Source organism: Oncorhynchus mykiss, chromosome 1, assembly GCF_013265735.2.
Source record: "Oncorhynchus mykiss isolate Arlee chromosome 1, USDA_OmykA_1.1, whole genome shotgun sequence".
NCBI lineage: Eukaryota > Metazoa > Chordata > Actinopteri > Salmoniformes > Salmonidae > Oncorhynchus > Oncorhynchus mykiss.
Genome location: NC_048565.1, coordinates 29,215,428 through 29,234,164, shown reverse-complemented (window position 1 = coordinate 29,234,164; position 18,737 = coordinate 29,215,428). Strand labels below are relative to the sequence as shown.

General features: G+C 42.2%; 1 protein-coding gene across 6 annotated transcripts in view; it reads right to left on the bottom strand.

Annotated features, from left to right (window-relative positions):
- Nucleotides 1-18,737, bottom strand: part of mef2aa (myocyte enhancer factor 2aa) — a 127,585-nt gene that overhangs the window by 82,378 nt on the left and 26,470 nt on the right. For all 6 annotated transcript variants that reach the window (XM_036975371.1, XM_021598107.2, XM_021598130.2 and 3 more), the window contains exon 3: nt 4,773-4,965. In XM_036975371.1, the coding sequence (XP_036831266.1) occupies nt 4,773-4,826 (54 nt within the window). In that variant the 5' untranslated portion in view covers nt 4,827-4,965. The remainder of the gene's footprint in view (nt 1-4,772; nt 4,966-18,737) is intronic.

Genomic DNA, 18,737 nt, shown 5'->3' with positions numbered 1-18,737 from the left:
CTAGATGAGCTGCACTACCTGAGCCACTTGTGTGGGTTGTAGACTCGGTCTCATGCTACCACTAGAGTGAAAGCACCGCCAGCATTCAAGTGACCAAAACATCAGCCAGGAAGCATAGGAACTGAGAAGTGGTCTGTGGTCCCCACCTGCATAACCACTCCTTTATTGGGGGTGTCTTGCTAATTGCCTATAATTTCTACCTGTTGTCTATTCCATTTGCACAACAGCATGTGAAATGTATTGTCAATCAGTGTTGCTTCCTAAGTGGACAGTTTGATTTCACAGAAGTGTGATTGACTTGGAGTTACATTGTGTTGTTTAAGTGTTCCCTTTATTTTTTTGAGCAGTGTATCTAAGTGAGTCTCAGAAATTGCTAATATATGAATGTTATCGGATGTTAGCAAGTTATTGATTTCATGAAATTCCTGGGTAGCTTATCAAAGATAGACATAAAATGGAAAAGAGCAAACAAAGCAAGAGAAAAATATATACATTCAGCAGTCCATTAATCAGTTGGTGTATGTAAGTATGTGTGTGCGCTGCAGGGTTGAAGCTACAAACCCATAGGCTTGGCTTTCTCATTCCTTCCAGACTTTTTGAAGAGAGGGTGGTCAATGAGCCTGTCATAGCGGATGTAAGCAATGTCCCCATGTGCTCTGGCAGCTTTCATGGCTGGGATAAGTTATTTCCTCTTCTGGCACACAGCTTAAGGACAGTCCTGATTGAGGAAATATACGTTCCTCTCAAGTTCTTGGCACTTTCCAGAACAGCTCCCTTGTCCTTGAACCTCAGGAATCTGACCACTATCGGCCTGGTCCTGTCACCTGGGCCGGTGGTGAGTTTTCCAGTCATGTGGGCGCACTCCACCTCAACCTTCATGTGGTCCAAGTTCAGTTTTTCCAAGATCATTTCCCTCACTTTGTCCTCAGACTCCATCCAGGTCTCATGTGGAGATTCTGCAGTTCCGTCCACAACAATGTTGTTCCGCCTTGATTGTCCCTTGAGATAATCTGATTTCTCCGTCATTGTTATCATGGATTCACATACAAAACTGATGTCCTCTCTCAATGACTTACAGATTGATGTCATTTTGCCATTCTCCTGAGTATTCACACACCTGTGTCAATACTGTGTAGAAGCACCTTTGGCAGTGATTACAGCTGTGAGCCTTTCTGGGTAAGTCTCTATGATCTTGGATTGCATAACGTTTGCCATTATTCTTTTCAAAATTGTCAAATTGGTTGTTGATTATTGCTAGACAAGCATTATTGCTAGACAACCATTTTCAGGTCTTTCCATAGATTTTCAAGTAGATTTAAGTCAAAACTGTACTCTGCCACTCAGGAACATTTATTGTCTTCTTGGAAAGCAACTCCAGTGTAGATTTGGCATTGTATTTTAGGTTATTGTCCTGCTGATAGGTGAATTAATCTCCCAGTGTCTGGTGGAATGCAGACTAAAACAGGTTTTCCTCTAGCATTTTGCCTGTGCTTCGCTCCCTTCCGTTTATTTTTTATCCTGAAAAACTCCCCAGTCCTTAATGATTACAAGCATACCCATAACATAATGTGGCCACCACCATGCTTGAAATTATATGGAGAACAGTACTCAGTAATGTGTTGTATTGTTTTTTCCCCAAACGTAACACTTTGTACTCAGGATAAAAAGTTAATTGCTTTGACACATTTCAGTATTACTTCATTGCCTTGTACAGGCTTCCTTCTTTTTTTCTCTGTCAATTAGGTTAGTATTGTGGAGTAACTACAATTTGTTGATCCATCCTCAGTTTTCTCCAATCACAGCTATAAACTCTGCAACTCTTTTAAAGTCGCCATTGGCCTGATGGTGAACTCGATGAGCGGTTTTCTTCCATTCCGGCAACTGAGTTAGGAAGGAAGCCTGTATCTTTGTAGTGACTGGATGTATTGATACATCATCCAAGTGTAACTAATAACTTCACCATGCTCAAAGGGATATTCAATGTCAATGTTTTTGTTTTTTCACCCATCTACCTATAGGTGCCCTTCTTTTTTATATATTTTTATTTCACCTTTATTTAACCAGGTAGGCCAGTTGAGAACAAGTTATCATTTACAACTGCGACCTGGCCAAGATAAAGCAAAGCAATGTGACAAAAACAACAACACAGAGTTACACATGGGATAAACAAACGTACAGTCAATAACACAGTATAAAATCTGTATACAGTGTGTGCAAATTATGTAAGGAGGTAAGGCAATAAATAGGCCATAGCGGCGAGGTAGTTACAATTTTAAGCAATTAACACTGGAGCGATAGATGTGCAGATGAGGATGTGCAAGTAGAGATACTGTTATGCAAAAGAGCAGAAAAAAACAAAAACAAATATGGGGATGAGGTAGGTAGTTGGTTTAATGGGCAATTTACAGATGGGCTGTGTACAGCTGCAGCGATCTGTAAGCTGCTCTGACAACCGATGCTTGAAGTTAGTGAGGGAGATATACGTCTCCAACTTAATTTTGCAATTCGTTCCAGTCATTGGCAGCAAGGAACTGGAAGAAAAGGCAGCCAAAGGAGGTGTTGACTTTGGGGATGACCAGTAAAATATACCTGCTGGAGCGCGTGCTACGGGTGGGTGTTGCTATGGTGACCAGTGAGCTGAGATAAGGTGGGGCTTTACCTAGCAGAGACTTGTAGATGACCTGGAGCCAGTGGGTTTGGCGACAAATATGTAGCAAGGACCAGCCAACGAGAGCATACAGGTCGCAATGGTGGGTAGTATATGGGGCTTTGGTGACAAAACTGATGCACTGTGATAGACGGCATCCAATTTGCTGAGTAGAGTGTTGGAGGCTATTTTGTAAATGACATCGCAGAAGTCAAGGATCGTCAGGATAGTCAGTTTTACGAGGGTATGTTTGGCAGCATGAGTGAAAGGAGGCTTTGTTGCGAAATAGGAAGCCAATTCGAGATGTAATTTTGGATTGGATTGTAGATGCTTAATATGAGTCTGGAAGGAGAGTTTACAGTCTAGCCAGACACCTAGGTATTTATAGTTGTCCACATATTCTAAGTCAGAACCATCCAGAGTAGTGATGCTAGGCAGGCGGGTGCGGGCAGCAATCGGTTGAAGAGCATGCATTTAGTTTTACTAGCGTTTAAGAGCAGTTGGAGGCCAAGGAAAGAGGCATATTCCAATCTCCCTGGCATTTGTGGTTGAATCTGTGTTTGAAATTCACTGCTCGACTGCGGGACATTACAGATAATTGTATGTGCTGGGTACAGAGATAGGTAGTCATTAAAAAAATCATGTTAACCCTTTAAGGTCGATGTCCGTGCCACCGCGGAAATCAAATTAGCATAATAAAAAAATCTGTCATTTTAACCCCCTAGAGTTGATTGACGCACTGGTGCATCAATCTAAGTTACATAACAAAAAAATTCCCACAAAAATGTGTCAGTTTAAGCTAGAGATATGTTTTTTTACATTCACCAGTGTCGCACTTACGCATCTACGGTGAAAGGTGGCAAAGCTAGAGCTGTGTTTTTTAACACCATGAGACATCCTGAAAATGTATTTTTTCATGGAAATGTATGTAGTGTCAGTATGGTCTGCCCTACAAGATGGTGTTCTCCATTTTTCTCTACGACCCCCAGAAGAGAGAAGTAAACTCAGGGAATAGGGAGAGCCAGAGCAATAGAGCATGAGACAGAGAAATTAATGGATAGACATTGGTGAGATAGTTACCCGTCTCTCCCCCCTCCCCCCCAAAAAAGTCAACCTCAGAGCCCATCCTTCCTTGCCATTGGATGAGAAGATTGTGACATCACCAGCCCCAAACACTTTCTCTTCCTGTGTCCCCCTCAGCCAATCATAGAGCCCCTACCCAAGTAGATCCATCCCTTTTACCTGTCCTAATTTTGCCTGATTCCGTATAGTTTTTTTCATAAATTCCGTTTTCCATTTTTCCCAGTTCCGTTCACAAAAACCAAATTGAATGTTCTAAATCCACAACAATGTTTACATCACAACAGGAAACCACTTTTGAGGTTGGGGAAAAATGAAACATTTAAAGTTTTGTGTGTAGTCACCCTTTAATGCGAACCAGGAAGAGACCGTTGTTTGGTTAGTGGTGTTTCTGTAGACTCGTGATTGCAGAGTTTGCAAAACAAATGGCCACTGGATTAATTTAAATTATCATAATATCATTCTGTCAGGTAGGCATAGGCTACATTGTAGTTAACATTTTAATGAAAAGGTTTTTGGGAAAGCCTTTCCACCTCTACCAGAAGATTGTTATCATTTGCTTCATCGCTAACGGCTACACAAAGTGTAGACATACGTGCGCACCGTACACGTACACACAGACGTGCATTCCTGTGCCGTTTCAGAAAGTTTCTGGAAAATACGAATCACTGATGCATTTCGTGGCGAACTTGACAATGTCACAACGACTTGCGGGCAGTGGGTTCAGAACAACAACAACAAAAACTGTTTATAAAAAAATGGTATACCCCCACCCAAAAAGGCACTTGGTAAGTGGGAGGGCAAAGGGGCATGTGTTCTGCACAGGTATAACCCTATCTGTGCACATGCCTGGTCCTGTGTTGTCAGTAGGCACTCTAAGTCCTTGTCAAGAATTCAAAACAGGTGGTTAAGTGTTGAGAACTTAGCTCCTGTTTTCAACTCCATACAGGGCAACAGTAGCCTACTGCCATTAGCCTGTGTGTGGCAAGAGAGAGAGAGGCTTCTGTTGAGTGGAGGGTAGGGAGGATGGGGGGATGACACTGACCTGCCTGTTCCTCTCATCCATGATCCTCGTGATCTGTATCTTCTTCCGGCCCATCTCTGCGTCCTGTTTGGTCTCTCTGACACCTCGAGAATATCAGAAAAACAACAGAGCTTGTCTTCTTTCCTTCACTCCTAGCACATTGTACAACACTCTACTCGGTTTTACTCTGTCCTTCTTGTGACCACACCACAATCTGCAGGAGAGAAAGAGAGAGAGAGATAGAAAGAAAGAGGAAAGAACAACATATTTGTTTTATTTAACCAGGCAAGTCAGTAAAGAACAAATTCTTATTTTTACAATGACGGCCTACCCCAGGCAACGCTGGGCCAATTGTGCGCCGTCCTATGGGACTCCTGATCACGGCCGGTTATGATACAGGCCAGGATCGAACCAGGGTCTTTAGTGACCCCTGTAGCACTCATATGCAATGCCTTAGACCGCTGCACCACTCGGAAGCTAACATAACACTGAGTGATCTTTTCTCAGACACATCAAAGCAGCCAAGGAGTCTGTATTCCATTCCCTGACACATACAGAGAGGATCTGAGAATGACCGGAGAACCTTATCTCCCCACATGCACTTCCACAGCAGCTGGAGCCACTGGCAGAACACTTCAGACTTTAAGGGGAAACTGCTTAGAAAATGCTAAACGCAATTGATATGTCCTTAGTGTTGAATAGGCCTGATTCAGAACCAATGAAAAGACTTTCAAAAGCATTTTAAACTTAATTGTGAAATTATGTTTTCCATTTGAAGTGCGAAATTACTGCATTGAGCTGTTATTGAAGTGCACCTTGCCATTTATGACTCCCAACCAAGTACATTTCTACTGTGTTTATCTTTCTTCGATCTTAAAGCCAGTAACAGGACGACAGAATCACAGAGCTTTAACTAATATACTTCTGCTTCACTCTTCCTTATCTGACTCAGGCTGCTCCCAGCTTTGCTCTTAAGATGATTAAGAGTGCACCTAGTCTCAGGTTGACATCCTCAGGTTTAAATCCTCTGAGATGGATGAGGTAGTTCCCACGTGAGGTGCTCTGTAACCTGCCAACCTGGCGACTGGTTCAGACTTCAGCAGGCCTTATGAACTCTGCCCTCTAGCTGCTCCTCTGATCTAAGGGAAATACAGTGCCTTCGGAAAGTATTCAGACCCCTTGACTTTTTCCACATTTCTGCAGCATTGAAGGTCCCCAAGAACACAGTGGCCTCCATCATTCTTAAATTGACATTTTTTTGGAACCACCAAGACTCTTCCTAGAGCTGGCTGCCCTGCCAAATTGAGCTATTGGAGGAAAGGGCCTTGGTCAGGGAGGTGACCAAGAACCCGATGGTCACTCTGACAAAACTCTAGAGCTCCTCTGTAGAGATGGGAGAACTTTCCAGAACGACAACAATCTCTGCAGCATTCCATCAATCAGGCCTTTATGGTAGAGTGGCCAGACGGAAGCCAAAAGGCACATAAAGATTCTCAGACCATGAGAAAAACCAAGATTGAACTCTTTACCACCAAAACTTCTCAGACCTGATGAAACCAAGATTGAACTCTTTAGCCTGAATGCCAAGAGTCAAGTCTGGAGGAAACGTCTGGAGGAAACCTGGCACCATCCCTACGGTGAAGCATGGCTGTAGCAGCATCATGCTGTTGGGATGTTTTTCAGCGGCAGGGACTGGAAGACTAGTCAGGAACGAGGCAAAGATGAATGGAGCCAAGTACAGAGAGATACTTGATGAAAACCTGCTCCAGAGCGCTCAGGACCTCAGACTGAGGCGAAGGTTCACCTTCCAACAGGACAACGACCCTAAGCACAGAGCCAAGACAGTGCAGGAATGGCTTCGGGACAAGTCTCTGAATGTCCTTGAGTGGCCCGGCCAGAGCCTGGACTTGAGCCCGATCGAACATCTCTGGAGAGACCTGAAAATAGCTGTGCAGCAATATTCTCCATCCAACCTGACAGAGCTTGAGAGGATCTGCAGAGAAGAATGGGAGAAACTCCCCAAATACAGGTGTGCCAAGCTTCTAGCGTCGTACCCAAGAAGAATTGATGCTGTAATCGCTGCCAAAGGTGCTTCAACAAAGTACTGAGTAAAGGGTCTGAATACTTATGTAAATGTGATATTTCAGTTTTTTTATTTGTAATAAATTAGCAAAAATGTAAAAAATTAAAATAAAAAGTTTTTGCTTTGTCATTATGGGCTATTGTGAGTAGATTGATGAGGGGGAAAAAACTATTTAATACATTTTGGAATAAGACTATAACCTAACAAAATGTGGAAAATTTGAAGGGGTCTGAATACTTTCCGAAGGCACTGTATATACATACCTCCCCCTGGAGGAGCATTCATCACTGACACAAAAAAAAATCCATATACAACTACATTTCACCATAGAGCATAACCTCTGAATAAAGTTAACGTTAGAGTATTCAGCCCACGTCCAGAGATACAGTCAGCATTACAGACTACTGTGTGGTTACACTTGAGAGCTGACTAACATCATGGGACCAGAAATGGCCAGTTCCAGTTGCATACAGTAATTTGGGGGTTTGTGACACTGGCATTATAGTGTCTGGCTGTCTGAATCTAACCTCCACTGTTAGGCAAACTCAACATGAGTTCACCGAGCCAACAACCCACGCATGGCTGTCCACAGTAAGGAAACTAACCACGTAAAAACCCATTAAGAATTTCCCTAAACCACATCACAACACACCAGTGAGAACGAGTGTACTTTTTCATTCACCGTTTCCAAATACTCATACTGACACTTTTTCTACTGGTGTGTCTATATGAGTGTTTGTCTGTCTGTCTCTTACTTTGAAAGTAAGTTATCTTGCTTGTCTTGACACTGTATTGTACAATTGTACAGTAGGCCTGAATCTATTGACGGTAAAACACACACATTCCACCATGTCTCTAAACTGTGAGAGGATATGTCATAGCAGTGCAGGACAGTACAGGTTCTTGTGGTGTAATGCCTTGTGTCATGACATTTCTGTTACATAAATATGAGATGACAAGCTGAAGTCCCTCAGACACCAGGTGTGCTACACTCCGCTTGGTACAGCCACTCTGAAGAAATATATTTCCTTATTCTATCTGTAAACTTAGATTGACTTGCATCATTTTACTTGAATGAGAGTAATAATTAACACAGTACAAGTTGTTTGCCATTACAAAAATGCAGACCAATTTTATCCTAATAAAAGGTGTTGTGAATCCCAATGTAAAATCAACACATAATAACTGGTGAATGTTAAGGCATACTTAAAATTTTTTTAACTAGGCAAGTCAGTTAAGGACAGATTCTTATTTACAATGTCTTGGTCAAGTGCAGAACAACAGATTTTTACCATGACAGCTCAGGGATTTGATCCAGCAACCTTTGGGTTACTGGCCCAACGCTCTAACCACTTGGCTATCTGCTGCCCCAAAAGAGAAACCAGATGGGAGACAGACAATCAACACCTTTACTGTTTTAATTTACTGCTTTAAACCTTTCACATAACTGCCTACACAATAAAATTCAAAGTAAAAATTAAGTTAAACTTCATCCATAACTAAACTAAAATAAATGCTTTTGGGTTGGTTAACTGCTTGATGGATGTGAAGTGAACAGGTGTAAGAGTTAGGTAGGTAGAGAGCAGAGTTATAGTCTTGACTGTGAGACCTGTCCTAATCTTGTTGGGTGACAGAGCAGAGCAGGGCAGGGCCGAGGCAGCAGAGGGGATTAAAGTAGTGTAGTGGAGATATGTGGCCTATCAATTAATAGAGCTGATGGAACAGGTCGGAATGTTTAGCTTAAAATGTTGAAAAACTATACTTTTTTCACATTTTAGGCGCAGCAATGCAATGTACACACGGCAGCAGGCCTACGAGTGAATGTTCCAAAATGCAATTTGCAGCAAAACACTGTTCTAAAATGTGCACCGCACATGCAAGTGGTTTCATGGACAGAGATGGAAATATCCGTTAGAAAGACTTAGAGATGCAACTATCATGGGTTGCCAATTTGATTAGGATAATGCCTTTGGCTGCTAGACAATGAAAGGAAGTTTAAAGAAAACTAATAGAACAGGACACCACATATGTGTAAGTCTTTATAAAAATAATTGCCTCCACGTTTCTACGGTGGGATTTTGTCTATATGCTACTTTGAAGCAAGGTAAGACATGCCTCATAATGAGGTAAAACATTCAGGTTTCAGACAATTAAGGAATAGGAAAGATATAGCCATGGTAATGATAGGCCTAACTGTCTTCTGGTAAATGGAAAGACTTTCCCAAAAACCTTCTCAGTTAAATGTTAAATAATAATGATATTTTGAGCTAAAGAAACACTACTAATCAAACAATAGTACTATGTGCCTGCACACTGGAATAAAATGGTAACTACCCTCAAGTGTGGTTTAAGCATTGTTATGGACTTAGAACATACATACATCATTTGATGTTTTTCTGTAAAACAAAGAAAGTGTGACTAAGAATGAAAACCTGAAAAATGTGGGAAAATATGACTCAGTTTATCTGTTTCAATAGTAGGCCTACTACAGAATGAGCCTACTGCACAGAACAGCTTGGGTTGGCCTGACTGTCTTCAGTTTATCTGTTTCAATAGTAGGCCTACTACAGAATGAGCCTACTGCACAGAACAGCTTGGGTTGGCCTGACTGTCTTCAGTTTATCTGTTTCAATAGTAGGCCTACTACAGAATGAGCCTACTGCACAGAACAGCTTGGGTTGGCCTGACTGTCTTCAGTTTATCTGTTTCAATAGTAGGCCTACTACAGAATGAGCCTACTGCACAGAACAGCTTGGGTTGGCCTGACTGTCTTCAGTTTATCTGTTTCAATAGTAGGCCTACTACAGAATGAGCCTACTGCACAGAACAGCTTGGGTTGGCCTGACTGTCTTCAGTTTATCTGTTTCAATAGTAGGCCTACTACAGAATGAGCCTACTGCACAGAACAGCTTGGGTTGGCCTGACTGTCTTCAGTTTCTGTTTCAATAGTAGGCCTACTACAGAATGAGCCTACTGCACAGAACAGCTTGGGTTGGCCTGACTGTGAAAGATATGGGATTCATCATTTTAGGTCATTCAGAGTGTATGTCACTGTTTCTCATATCATTTTTCACACAGGGTGCCTTTCCTTTGCCAGGGGTGCCATTTGGAAAGAATTTGGCAAAATTAGAGTATACCCACTTCTCCAGGCACCACTACACCATTGGCTAGCGCTAGTTGGCTGTACCTGCACCAAAACTTCTGTATTTTTCATCCTAAATCTTGTTCTCCATCCTCTTTTTAAATAATGAGCCAACATGTTTTCAGCACTTTAATTTCCATCACTGATCAAAACTCATTTTCTCATGTTCTCGTTTGTCTCTCTGCAGAAGACATACTGTATAGTGAGAATTATGTTTGGAACATCAAATCGGAAGTAAAATCGCAGTCTCGAATCGCAATACACATAGAATTGGGAGAATCGCAATACATATCAACTTGGCACCTAAGTATAGTGATAATATCATATCATGAGGTCCTTGGCAATTCCCAGCCCTACTATCTACAGTTGAAGTCGGAAGTTTAAATACACTTAGGTTGGTGTCATTAAAACTTGTTTTTCAACCACTCCAAATTTCTTGTTAACAAACTATAGTTTTGGCAAGTCGGTTAGGACATATACTTTGTGCAAATGACACAAGTCATTTTTCCAACAATTGTTTACAGACAGATTATTTCACTTATAATTCACTGCATCACAATTCCAGTAGGTCAGAAGTTTACATACACAGTTGACTGCGCCTTTAATCAGCTTGGAAAATTCCAGAAGATTATGTCATGGCTTTAGAAGCTTCTGATAGGCTAATTTACATAATTTGAGTCAATTGGAGGCGCACCTGTGGATGTATTTCAAGGCCTACCTTCAAACTCAGGTACTCTTTGCTTGACATCATGGGAAAATCAAAAGAAATCAGCCAAGACCCCATAAAAAAATTGTTGACCTCTACAAGTCTGGTTCATCCTTGGGAGCAATTTCCAAATGCCTGAAGGTACCACGTTCATCTGTACAAACAATAGAACGCAAGTATAAACACCACACAGCCGTCATACCACTCAGGAAGGAGACACGTTCTGTCTCCTAGAGATGAACGTACTTTCATGTGAAAAGTGCAAATCATTCCCAGAACAACAGCAAAATACCTTGTGAAGATACTGGAGGAAACAGGTACAAAAGTATCTATATCCACAGTAAAATTTGTCCTATATCGACATAATCTGAAAGGCCGCACAGCAAGGAAGAAGCCACTGCTCCAATACCGCCATAAAAAGCCAGACTACGTTTTGCAACTGCACATGGGGACAAAGATCATACTCTTTGGAGAAATGTCCTCTGGTCTGATGACACAAAAATTGAACTGTTTGGCAATTAAGATCATCGTTATGTTTGGAGGAAAAAGGGGAAGGCTTGCAAGCCGAAGAACACCATCCCAAGCATGAAGCACGGGGGTGGCAGCATCATGTTGTGGGGGTGCTTTGCTGCAGGAGGGACTGGTGAACTTCACAAAATAGATGGTGTCACGAGGGAGGAATTTTTTTTGAAGCAACATCTCAAGACATCAGTCAGGAAGTGAAAGCTGAGTCGCAAATGGGTCTTCCAAATGAACAATGACCCAAAGTCATACTTCCAAAGTTGTGGCAAAATGGCTTAAGGACAACAAATTCAAGGTATTGGAGTGACCATCACAAAGCCCTGACCTCAATCACATAGATAATGTGGGGGCAGAACTGAAAAAGCATGTGCAAGCAAGGAGGTCTACAAACCTGTTACACCAGCTCTGTCAGGAGGAATGGGCCAAAATTCACCCAACATATTGTGGGAAGCTTGTGGAAGGCTACCCGAAACGTTTGACCCAAGTAAAACAATTAAAAGGCAATGCTACCAAATACTAATTGAGTGTATGTAAACTTCTGACCCACTAGGAATGTGATGAAAGAAATAAAAGCTGAAATAAATAATTCTCTCTAGTATTATTCTGACATTTCACATTCTTAAAGTGGTGATCCTAACTGACCTACAACAGGGAATGTTTACTAGGATTAATGTCAGGAATTGTGAAAAACTGAGTTTAAATTTAGTTGTCTAAGGTGTATGTAAACTTCCGACTTCCACTGTAACTTAATTAACTACAGCATTGGATTGGTGTAAACATGGCCGAGAGAGTTTCTTAATAACATCTTTTTTTTCACCAGTCTCAGCATTATTCTTTTCAAATTAAAATCACATTGAGTTATGTTTTATTTATTTTGTTTTTTATTTCACCTTTATTTAACCAGGTAGGCTAGTTGAGAACAAGTTCTCATTTGCAACTGCGACCTGGCCAAGATAAAGCAAAGCAGTTCGACACATACAACAACACAGAGTTACACATCGAATAAACAAACCTACAATCAATAATAACGTAGAAAAATCTATATACAGCATGTGCAAATGAGGTAGGATAAGAGAGGTGAGGAAAAAATAGGCTATGGTGGCAAATGAAATACAATATAGCAATTAAACACTGGAATGGTAGGATGTGCAGAAGATGAATGTGCAAGTTGAGATACTGGGGTGCAAAAGAGCAAGATAAATAAATACAGTATGGGGATGAGGTTGATTGGATGAGCTATTTACAGATGATCTATGTACAGGTGCGGTGATCTGTGAGCTGCTCTGACAGCTGGTGCTTAAAGCTAGTGAGGGGTGTAAGAGTCTCCAGCTTCAGAGATTTTTGCAGTTTGTTCTAGTCATTGGCAGCAGAGAGCTGGAAGGATAGGCGGCCAAAGGAAGAATTGGCTTTCGGGGTGACCAGTGCTGCTAGAGTGTGTGCTACGGGTGGGTGCTGCTATGGTGACCAGTGAGCTAAGGCCAGTGAGATAAGGCCTGGAGCCAGTGGGTTTGGCGACGAGTATGAAGCAAGGGTCAGCCAACACTGGAGGATAGTATATGAGGCTTTGGTGACTAAATGGATGGCACTGTGATAGACTGCATCCAATTTGTTGAGTAGAGTGTTGGAGGCTATTTTGTAAATGACATCGCTGAAGTCAAGGATCAGCAGGATGGTCAGTTTTACGAGGGTATGTTTGGAAGCATGAGTGAAGCATGCTTTGTTGCGAAATAGGAAGTCGATTCTAGATTTAGTTTTGGATTTGAGATGTTTAATGTGAGTCTGGAAGGAGAGCTTACAGTATAACCAGTCACCTAGGTATTTGTAGTTGTCCACATATACTAAGTCAGAACCGTAGTGATGCTGGACGGGCGGCAGGTGCGGGTAGTGATTGGTTGAAGAGTATGCATTTAGTTTTACTTGCCACAGAAGGTGAGTTGTATGGCATTGAAGCTCATCTGGAGGTTAGGTAACACAGTGTCTAATGAAGGGCCAGAGGTATACAGAATGGTGTCGTCTGTGTAGAGGTGGATCAAAGAATCACCAGCAGCGAGAGCGACATCATTGATGTATACAGAGAAGAGAGTCGGCCCGAGAATTGAACCCTGTGGCACCCCCATAGAGACTGCCAGAGGTCCGGACAAAAGGCCCTCCGATTTGACATACTGAACTCTTATCGGAGAAGTAGTTGGTGAACCAAGAGAGGCAATCATTTGAGAAACCAAGGCTGTTGAGTTTGCCAATAAGAATGTTGTGATTGACAGAGTCGAAAGCCTTAGCCAGGTCGATGAATACGGCTGCACAGTAATGTCTCTTATTGATGGCGGTTATGATATCGTTTAGGACCTTGAGCGTGGCTGAGGTGCACCCATGACCAGCTCTGAAACCAGATTGCATAGCGGAGAAGGTACGGTGGGATTCGAAATGGTCGGTAATCTGTTTGTTAACTTGGCATTCAAAGACCTTAAAAAGGCAGGGTAGAATAGATATAGGTCTGTAGCAGTTTGGGTCTAGAGTGTCTCCCCCTTTGAAGAGGGGGATGACCGCGGCAGCTTTCCAAACTATGGGAATCTCATACGATACTAAAGAGAGGTTGAACAGGCTAGTAATAGGGGTTGCAATAATTTCGGCAGATAATTTTAGAAAGAGAGGGTCCAGATTTTCTAGCCCGGCTGATTTTTAGGGGTCCAGATTTTGCAGCTCATTCAGAACATCAGCTATATGGATTTGGGTTAAGGAGAAGTGGGGGAGGTTTGGGTGAGTTTCTGTGGGGAGTGCAGGGCTGTTGACCGGGGTAGGGGTAGCCAGGTGGAAAGCATGGCCAGCCACAGAAAAATGCTTCTTGAAATTCTCAATTATTGTGGATTTATCGGTGGTGACAGTGTTTCCTTGCCTCAGTGCAGTGGGCAGCTGGGAGGAGGTGCTCTGATTCTCCATGGAATTTACAGTGTCCCAGAACTTTTTTGAGTTTGTACTACAGGATGCAAAATTCTGTTTGAAAAAGCTAGCCTTAGCTTTCCTAACTGCCTGTGTATATTGGTTCCTAACTTCCCTGAAAAGTTGCATATCACGGGGGCTATTCGATGCTAATGGAGAATGCCACAGGATGTTTTTGTGCTGGTCAAGGGCAGACAGGTCTGGAGTGAACCAAGGTCTATATCTATTCCTAGTTCTACATTTTTTGAATGGAGCATGCTTATTTAAGATGGTGAGGAAGGCACTTATAAAGAATAACCAGGCATCCTCTACTGACGGGATGAGGTCAATGTCATTCCAGGATACCCCGGCATGGTCGATTAGAAAGGCCTGTTCGCTGAAGTGTTTTAGGGAGCGTTTGACAGTGATGAGGGGCGGTCGTTTGACCGCAGACCCATTACGGATGCCGGCAATGAGGCAGTGATTGCTGATTGTGTATTTGGAGGGCGAGTTAGTTAGGATGATATCTATAAGGGTGCCCGTATTTACGGATTTGGGGTTGTACCTGGTAGGTTCATTGATAATTTGTGTGAGATTGAGGGCATCAAGCTTAGATTGTAGGATGGCCGGGGTGTTAATCATGCCCCAGTTTAGGTCACCTAGCAGCACGAGCTCAGAAGATTGATGGGGGGGGGGGCAATCAATTCACATATGGTGTCCAGGGCACAGCTGGGGGCAGAGGGTGGCCTTTAGCAAGCAGCACCGTTGAGAGACTTGTTTCTGGAAAGGTGAATTGTTAGAAGTAGAAGCTCGAATTGTTTTGGTACAGACCTGGATAGTAAGACAGAACTCTGCAGGATATCTCTGCAGTAGATTGCAACACCGCCCCCTTTGGCAGTTCTAGCTTGGCGGAAAATGTTATATTTAGGGATGGAAATTTCAGTGTTTTTGGTGGTTTTCCTAAGCCAGAATTCAGACACGGCTAAGACGTCCGGGTTGGCAGAATGTGCTAAAGGTAGTGAGTAAAGCAATCTTAGGGAGTAGGCTTCTAATGTTAACATGCATGAAACCAAGGATTTTACGATTATAGAGGTCAACAAATGAGAGCACCTGAGGAGTAGGAGTGTAGCTAGGCATTGCAGATCCTGGATTAACCTCTACATCACCAGAGGAACAGAGGAGAAGTAGGATAAGGGTACGGCTAAAGACTATAAGAACTGGCCATCTAGCACGTTCGGAACAGAGAGTAAAGGGAGCAGGTTTCTGGACACGATAGCATAGATTCAAGGCATAATGTACAGACAAAGGTATGGTAGGAAGAGAGTACATTGGAGGTAAACCTAGGCAATGAGTAATGATTAGAGAGATATAGTCACTAGAGACGTTTAAACCAGGTGATGTCATCGCATATGTGGGAGGTGATACAACATGGTTTGATAAGGCCTATTGAGCTGGGCTAGAGGCTCTACAGTGAAATAAGACAGTAATCACTAACCAGGACAGTAATGGACAAGGCATATTGATATTAGGGAAAGGCATGCGTAGCCAAGTAATCGTATGGGTAGTTGGCTAGTTTGTGCTTGCTCCAGGCTAGTTGTTGCTTGCTCTGGGACGGAAACGTTTTCCAGGAGTAGTCAACCCGGCTTGCGGTTAGCTAGCTGCCATGATCCAGATGAAAAGGTTCAGAGTTTGCGGTAGCAATCCGAGGATATGGAGAGAAAAATAGGTCCGGTATGCTCTGATTTGAAACGCGTTGTATGAACTGGTGAGAGATTTCTGAACTAAAGGTTAGCTGATGACCACTAGCAGGGGTTAGCTGACTGATAGCTGATAGCTGGTAGCTAGTTAGCTAGCTAGCTTCAGTTGAGGTATTCCAGTTCGGAGGTAAATAGAAATACTTTAGAAAAAAAACAGATCCACACCACATTGGGTGAGGCGGGTTGCAGGACAGTATTTTGAAGTTGAGGTTTAGGAAAAATCGTAAAAAGAATGCGAAGAAAAATATATAAAAATATACATACGAGACAAGACAGAGACATAGACGTCTGACTGCTACCCCATCTTGGAAATGTGACGAACCTCCCACTCTGTCTGCCGTATTCTTTCTCTTTAGTCTTGTTTTCCTTATTAGGATGCCGGTGGGCGGAGCCGAGAGGGTCGTCAGCGACATGGGACACCTCTTCCCCATTCATTGAGGAGACTCTCTCCATGCAGACGCACTGTTAGAATTTGGTTGTGGCATTTTTGTGTGTTTGCTTGCTTTGGCACCTTTCAACACCCTTCATTATCACATTTATGCACGCAACCACTCACTTACACTACTGATTACTGACTACACACCCCATTGTTAATTGTATTTACGTTACATCAGTTAATTATATTTTTGTTATTCCAAATCTCCATGTTGTCTCCCTTTTGTTTTACGGACCTCGAGCCGGTTCGTGACAAGTGGGGGCTCATCCGGGATTTTGAAGGTATTGTGTTTGGGAGAAAATATGGAGTTCATGTTAAACTCTCTAGGTGCTTTGTTTGAATCTTTTGTTACAGATTTTTCTGGAGTTGTAATGTTTGGTAGGCCCAGTATTGGTTGTCTTTGTTTGGTAAACTTGCCACTGCGGTGGATAGTTGGTTGTGTGCTGTGTTGGAGAGAGTACATTGGTTAGTTTCCAGGCCCCTGCTAAGGTTGGAGACTCTCGCTCTACTCGCTGTTGAGACATTGGTCTGAGGAGGTGAGTACAATCGGCTGTGTACCTCAGTGGGAGATTTGGGTAGGGTAGTGACACTTGCTACCCGGCGCTAAAGCCTTTATTTTTCCCCTGTTAGGTTTAGTGACGTGTTTCACTTTGGAATACGTTGGGCATGGTTATTTTGTTATTTTTGTGTGGTGTCTGGACTGAGTAGTTGTCTCGGGTGCACATATGTGGCTTGGGGGAATCTGCCAGCATGATGAGTGTTTTTTGTTTGTTTTGTTTTTCCTTGCCAGCGGGCTACAGTGCGTAATTACCCACCGCAAATCCGTACGAAGACTATGGTTGAGTTATTGTTGATTTTGGGGAAGCTCCATATATATCTTTATCTTCTGTGGTGCCCAGTGTGATTGTCATTTCTCTTGTTGTGGTCTGGTGTGCTCAGCCGAGGGGAATAGAGATAATTTTTTTATGGTATTTACTTGTGACTATGGTGTCTAATGTAGATGAGTTAATTCGCTTTCCATCAGAGGAACTGTTAGAATTATGTACTGAAGAACAGCTGTTAAAGATTGCTGAACACTACAAGATTGAAATTAGTGCTAAAAGTCCAAAATTCTGATAGGTTGATATTGAAAGCCAATCTGATGGAAAGTGTTATTCTTGAAGTTACCACTGGGGCATCCTCTGCCGAGGACTCGCCGTCTCCCCGTTTCGTTACAATGGCCACGCCAACTGTTAGACCTAGTGGTCTGTCTTTTGAACAGGAAGAACGGCTTCTGTTACAACTAGAGCATGATCATGTAAAGTATGAAAAGGAATTGGCATTTAAACAGGATTTGGAGCGTGCAAAAATCAAGTTGCTACCAGAGGAGAGTTTGCTCTGGGAAGGTTTCTTCTTTCCTCTTAAGGGGGCACAATTTTTATGTTTGGAAAAATAAGGTTCCCAAAGTAAACGGCCTATTTCTCAGGACCAGATGTTAGAATATGCATATAATTGACAGATTAGGATAGAAGACACTCTAAAGTTTCCAAAACGGTAAACCTGATTCCTTTTTCTGTGGCTTCCCTAAGGTGTCAACAGTCTTTAGACATAGTTTCAGGCTTTTATTTTGAAAAATGAGCGTGAAGGATCACATTGCGTAAGTGGAGAGGTGGGGGCTCTCAGAGTGAGTTTGTGAGCAATTGAGTAAAGCCGCCATTGTTACTCCCGCTGTTATGGAAAAAGCTACACACTCGGTTGATATATTATCGAATATATATTTTAAAAACTACCTGAGGAATGATTCTAAAAAACGTTTGACATGTTTCTGTGGATTTTATGAAGACTATTTGGAATTTCCGTCTGCGTTGTCGTGACTGCTCTTTCCTGTGGATTTCTGAACATAACGCGACAAACAAACGTCGGTATTTTGGGTATAAAAATAATCTTTATTGAACAAAAGGAACATTTGCTGTGTAACTGGGAGTCTTGTGAGTGAAAACATCCGAAGATCATCAAAGGTAAACGGTTAATTTGATTGCTTTTCTGATTTTCGTGACCAAGCTTCCTGATGCTAAGTGTACATAATGCTATGCTAAGATATCGATAAACTTACACAAACGCTTGGATTGCTTTCGCTGTAAAGCATCATTTCTAAATCTGAGACACCCTTCATTATCACATTTATGCACGCAACCACTCACTTACACCACTGACAAACAGTAAAAAATATAATTTTTTGTCATAAACGTGGTACAGTATATGATATACCACGGCTTTCAGCCAATCAGCATTCAGTCCTCGAACCACCCAGTTTATAATTTAAAATAATGCCATTGTTGATTAGATGCTTTAAAAAAAAATGTTGGGCTATTTCTGTTGAACCATATGGTCTATCTACTAGAAACTCATTGACAATATGGACACAGATATAAAAAATGATTTTATATA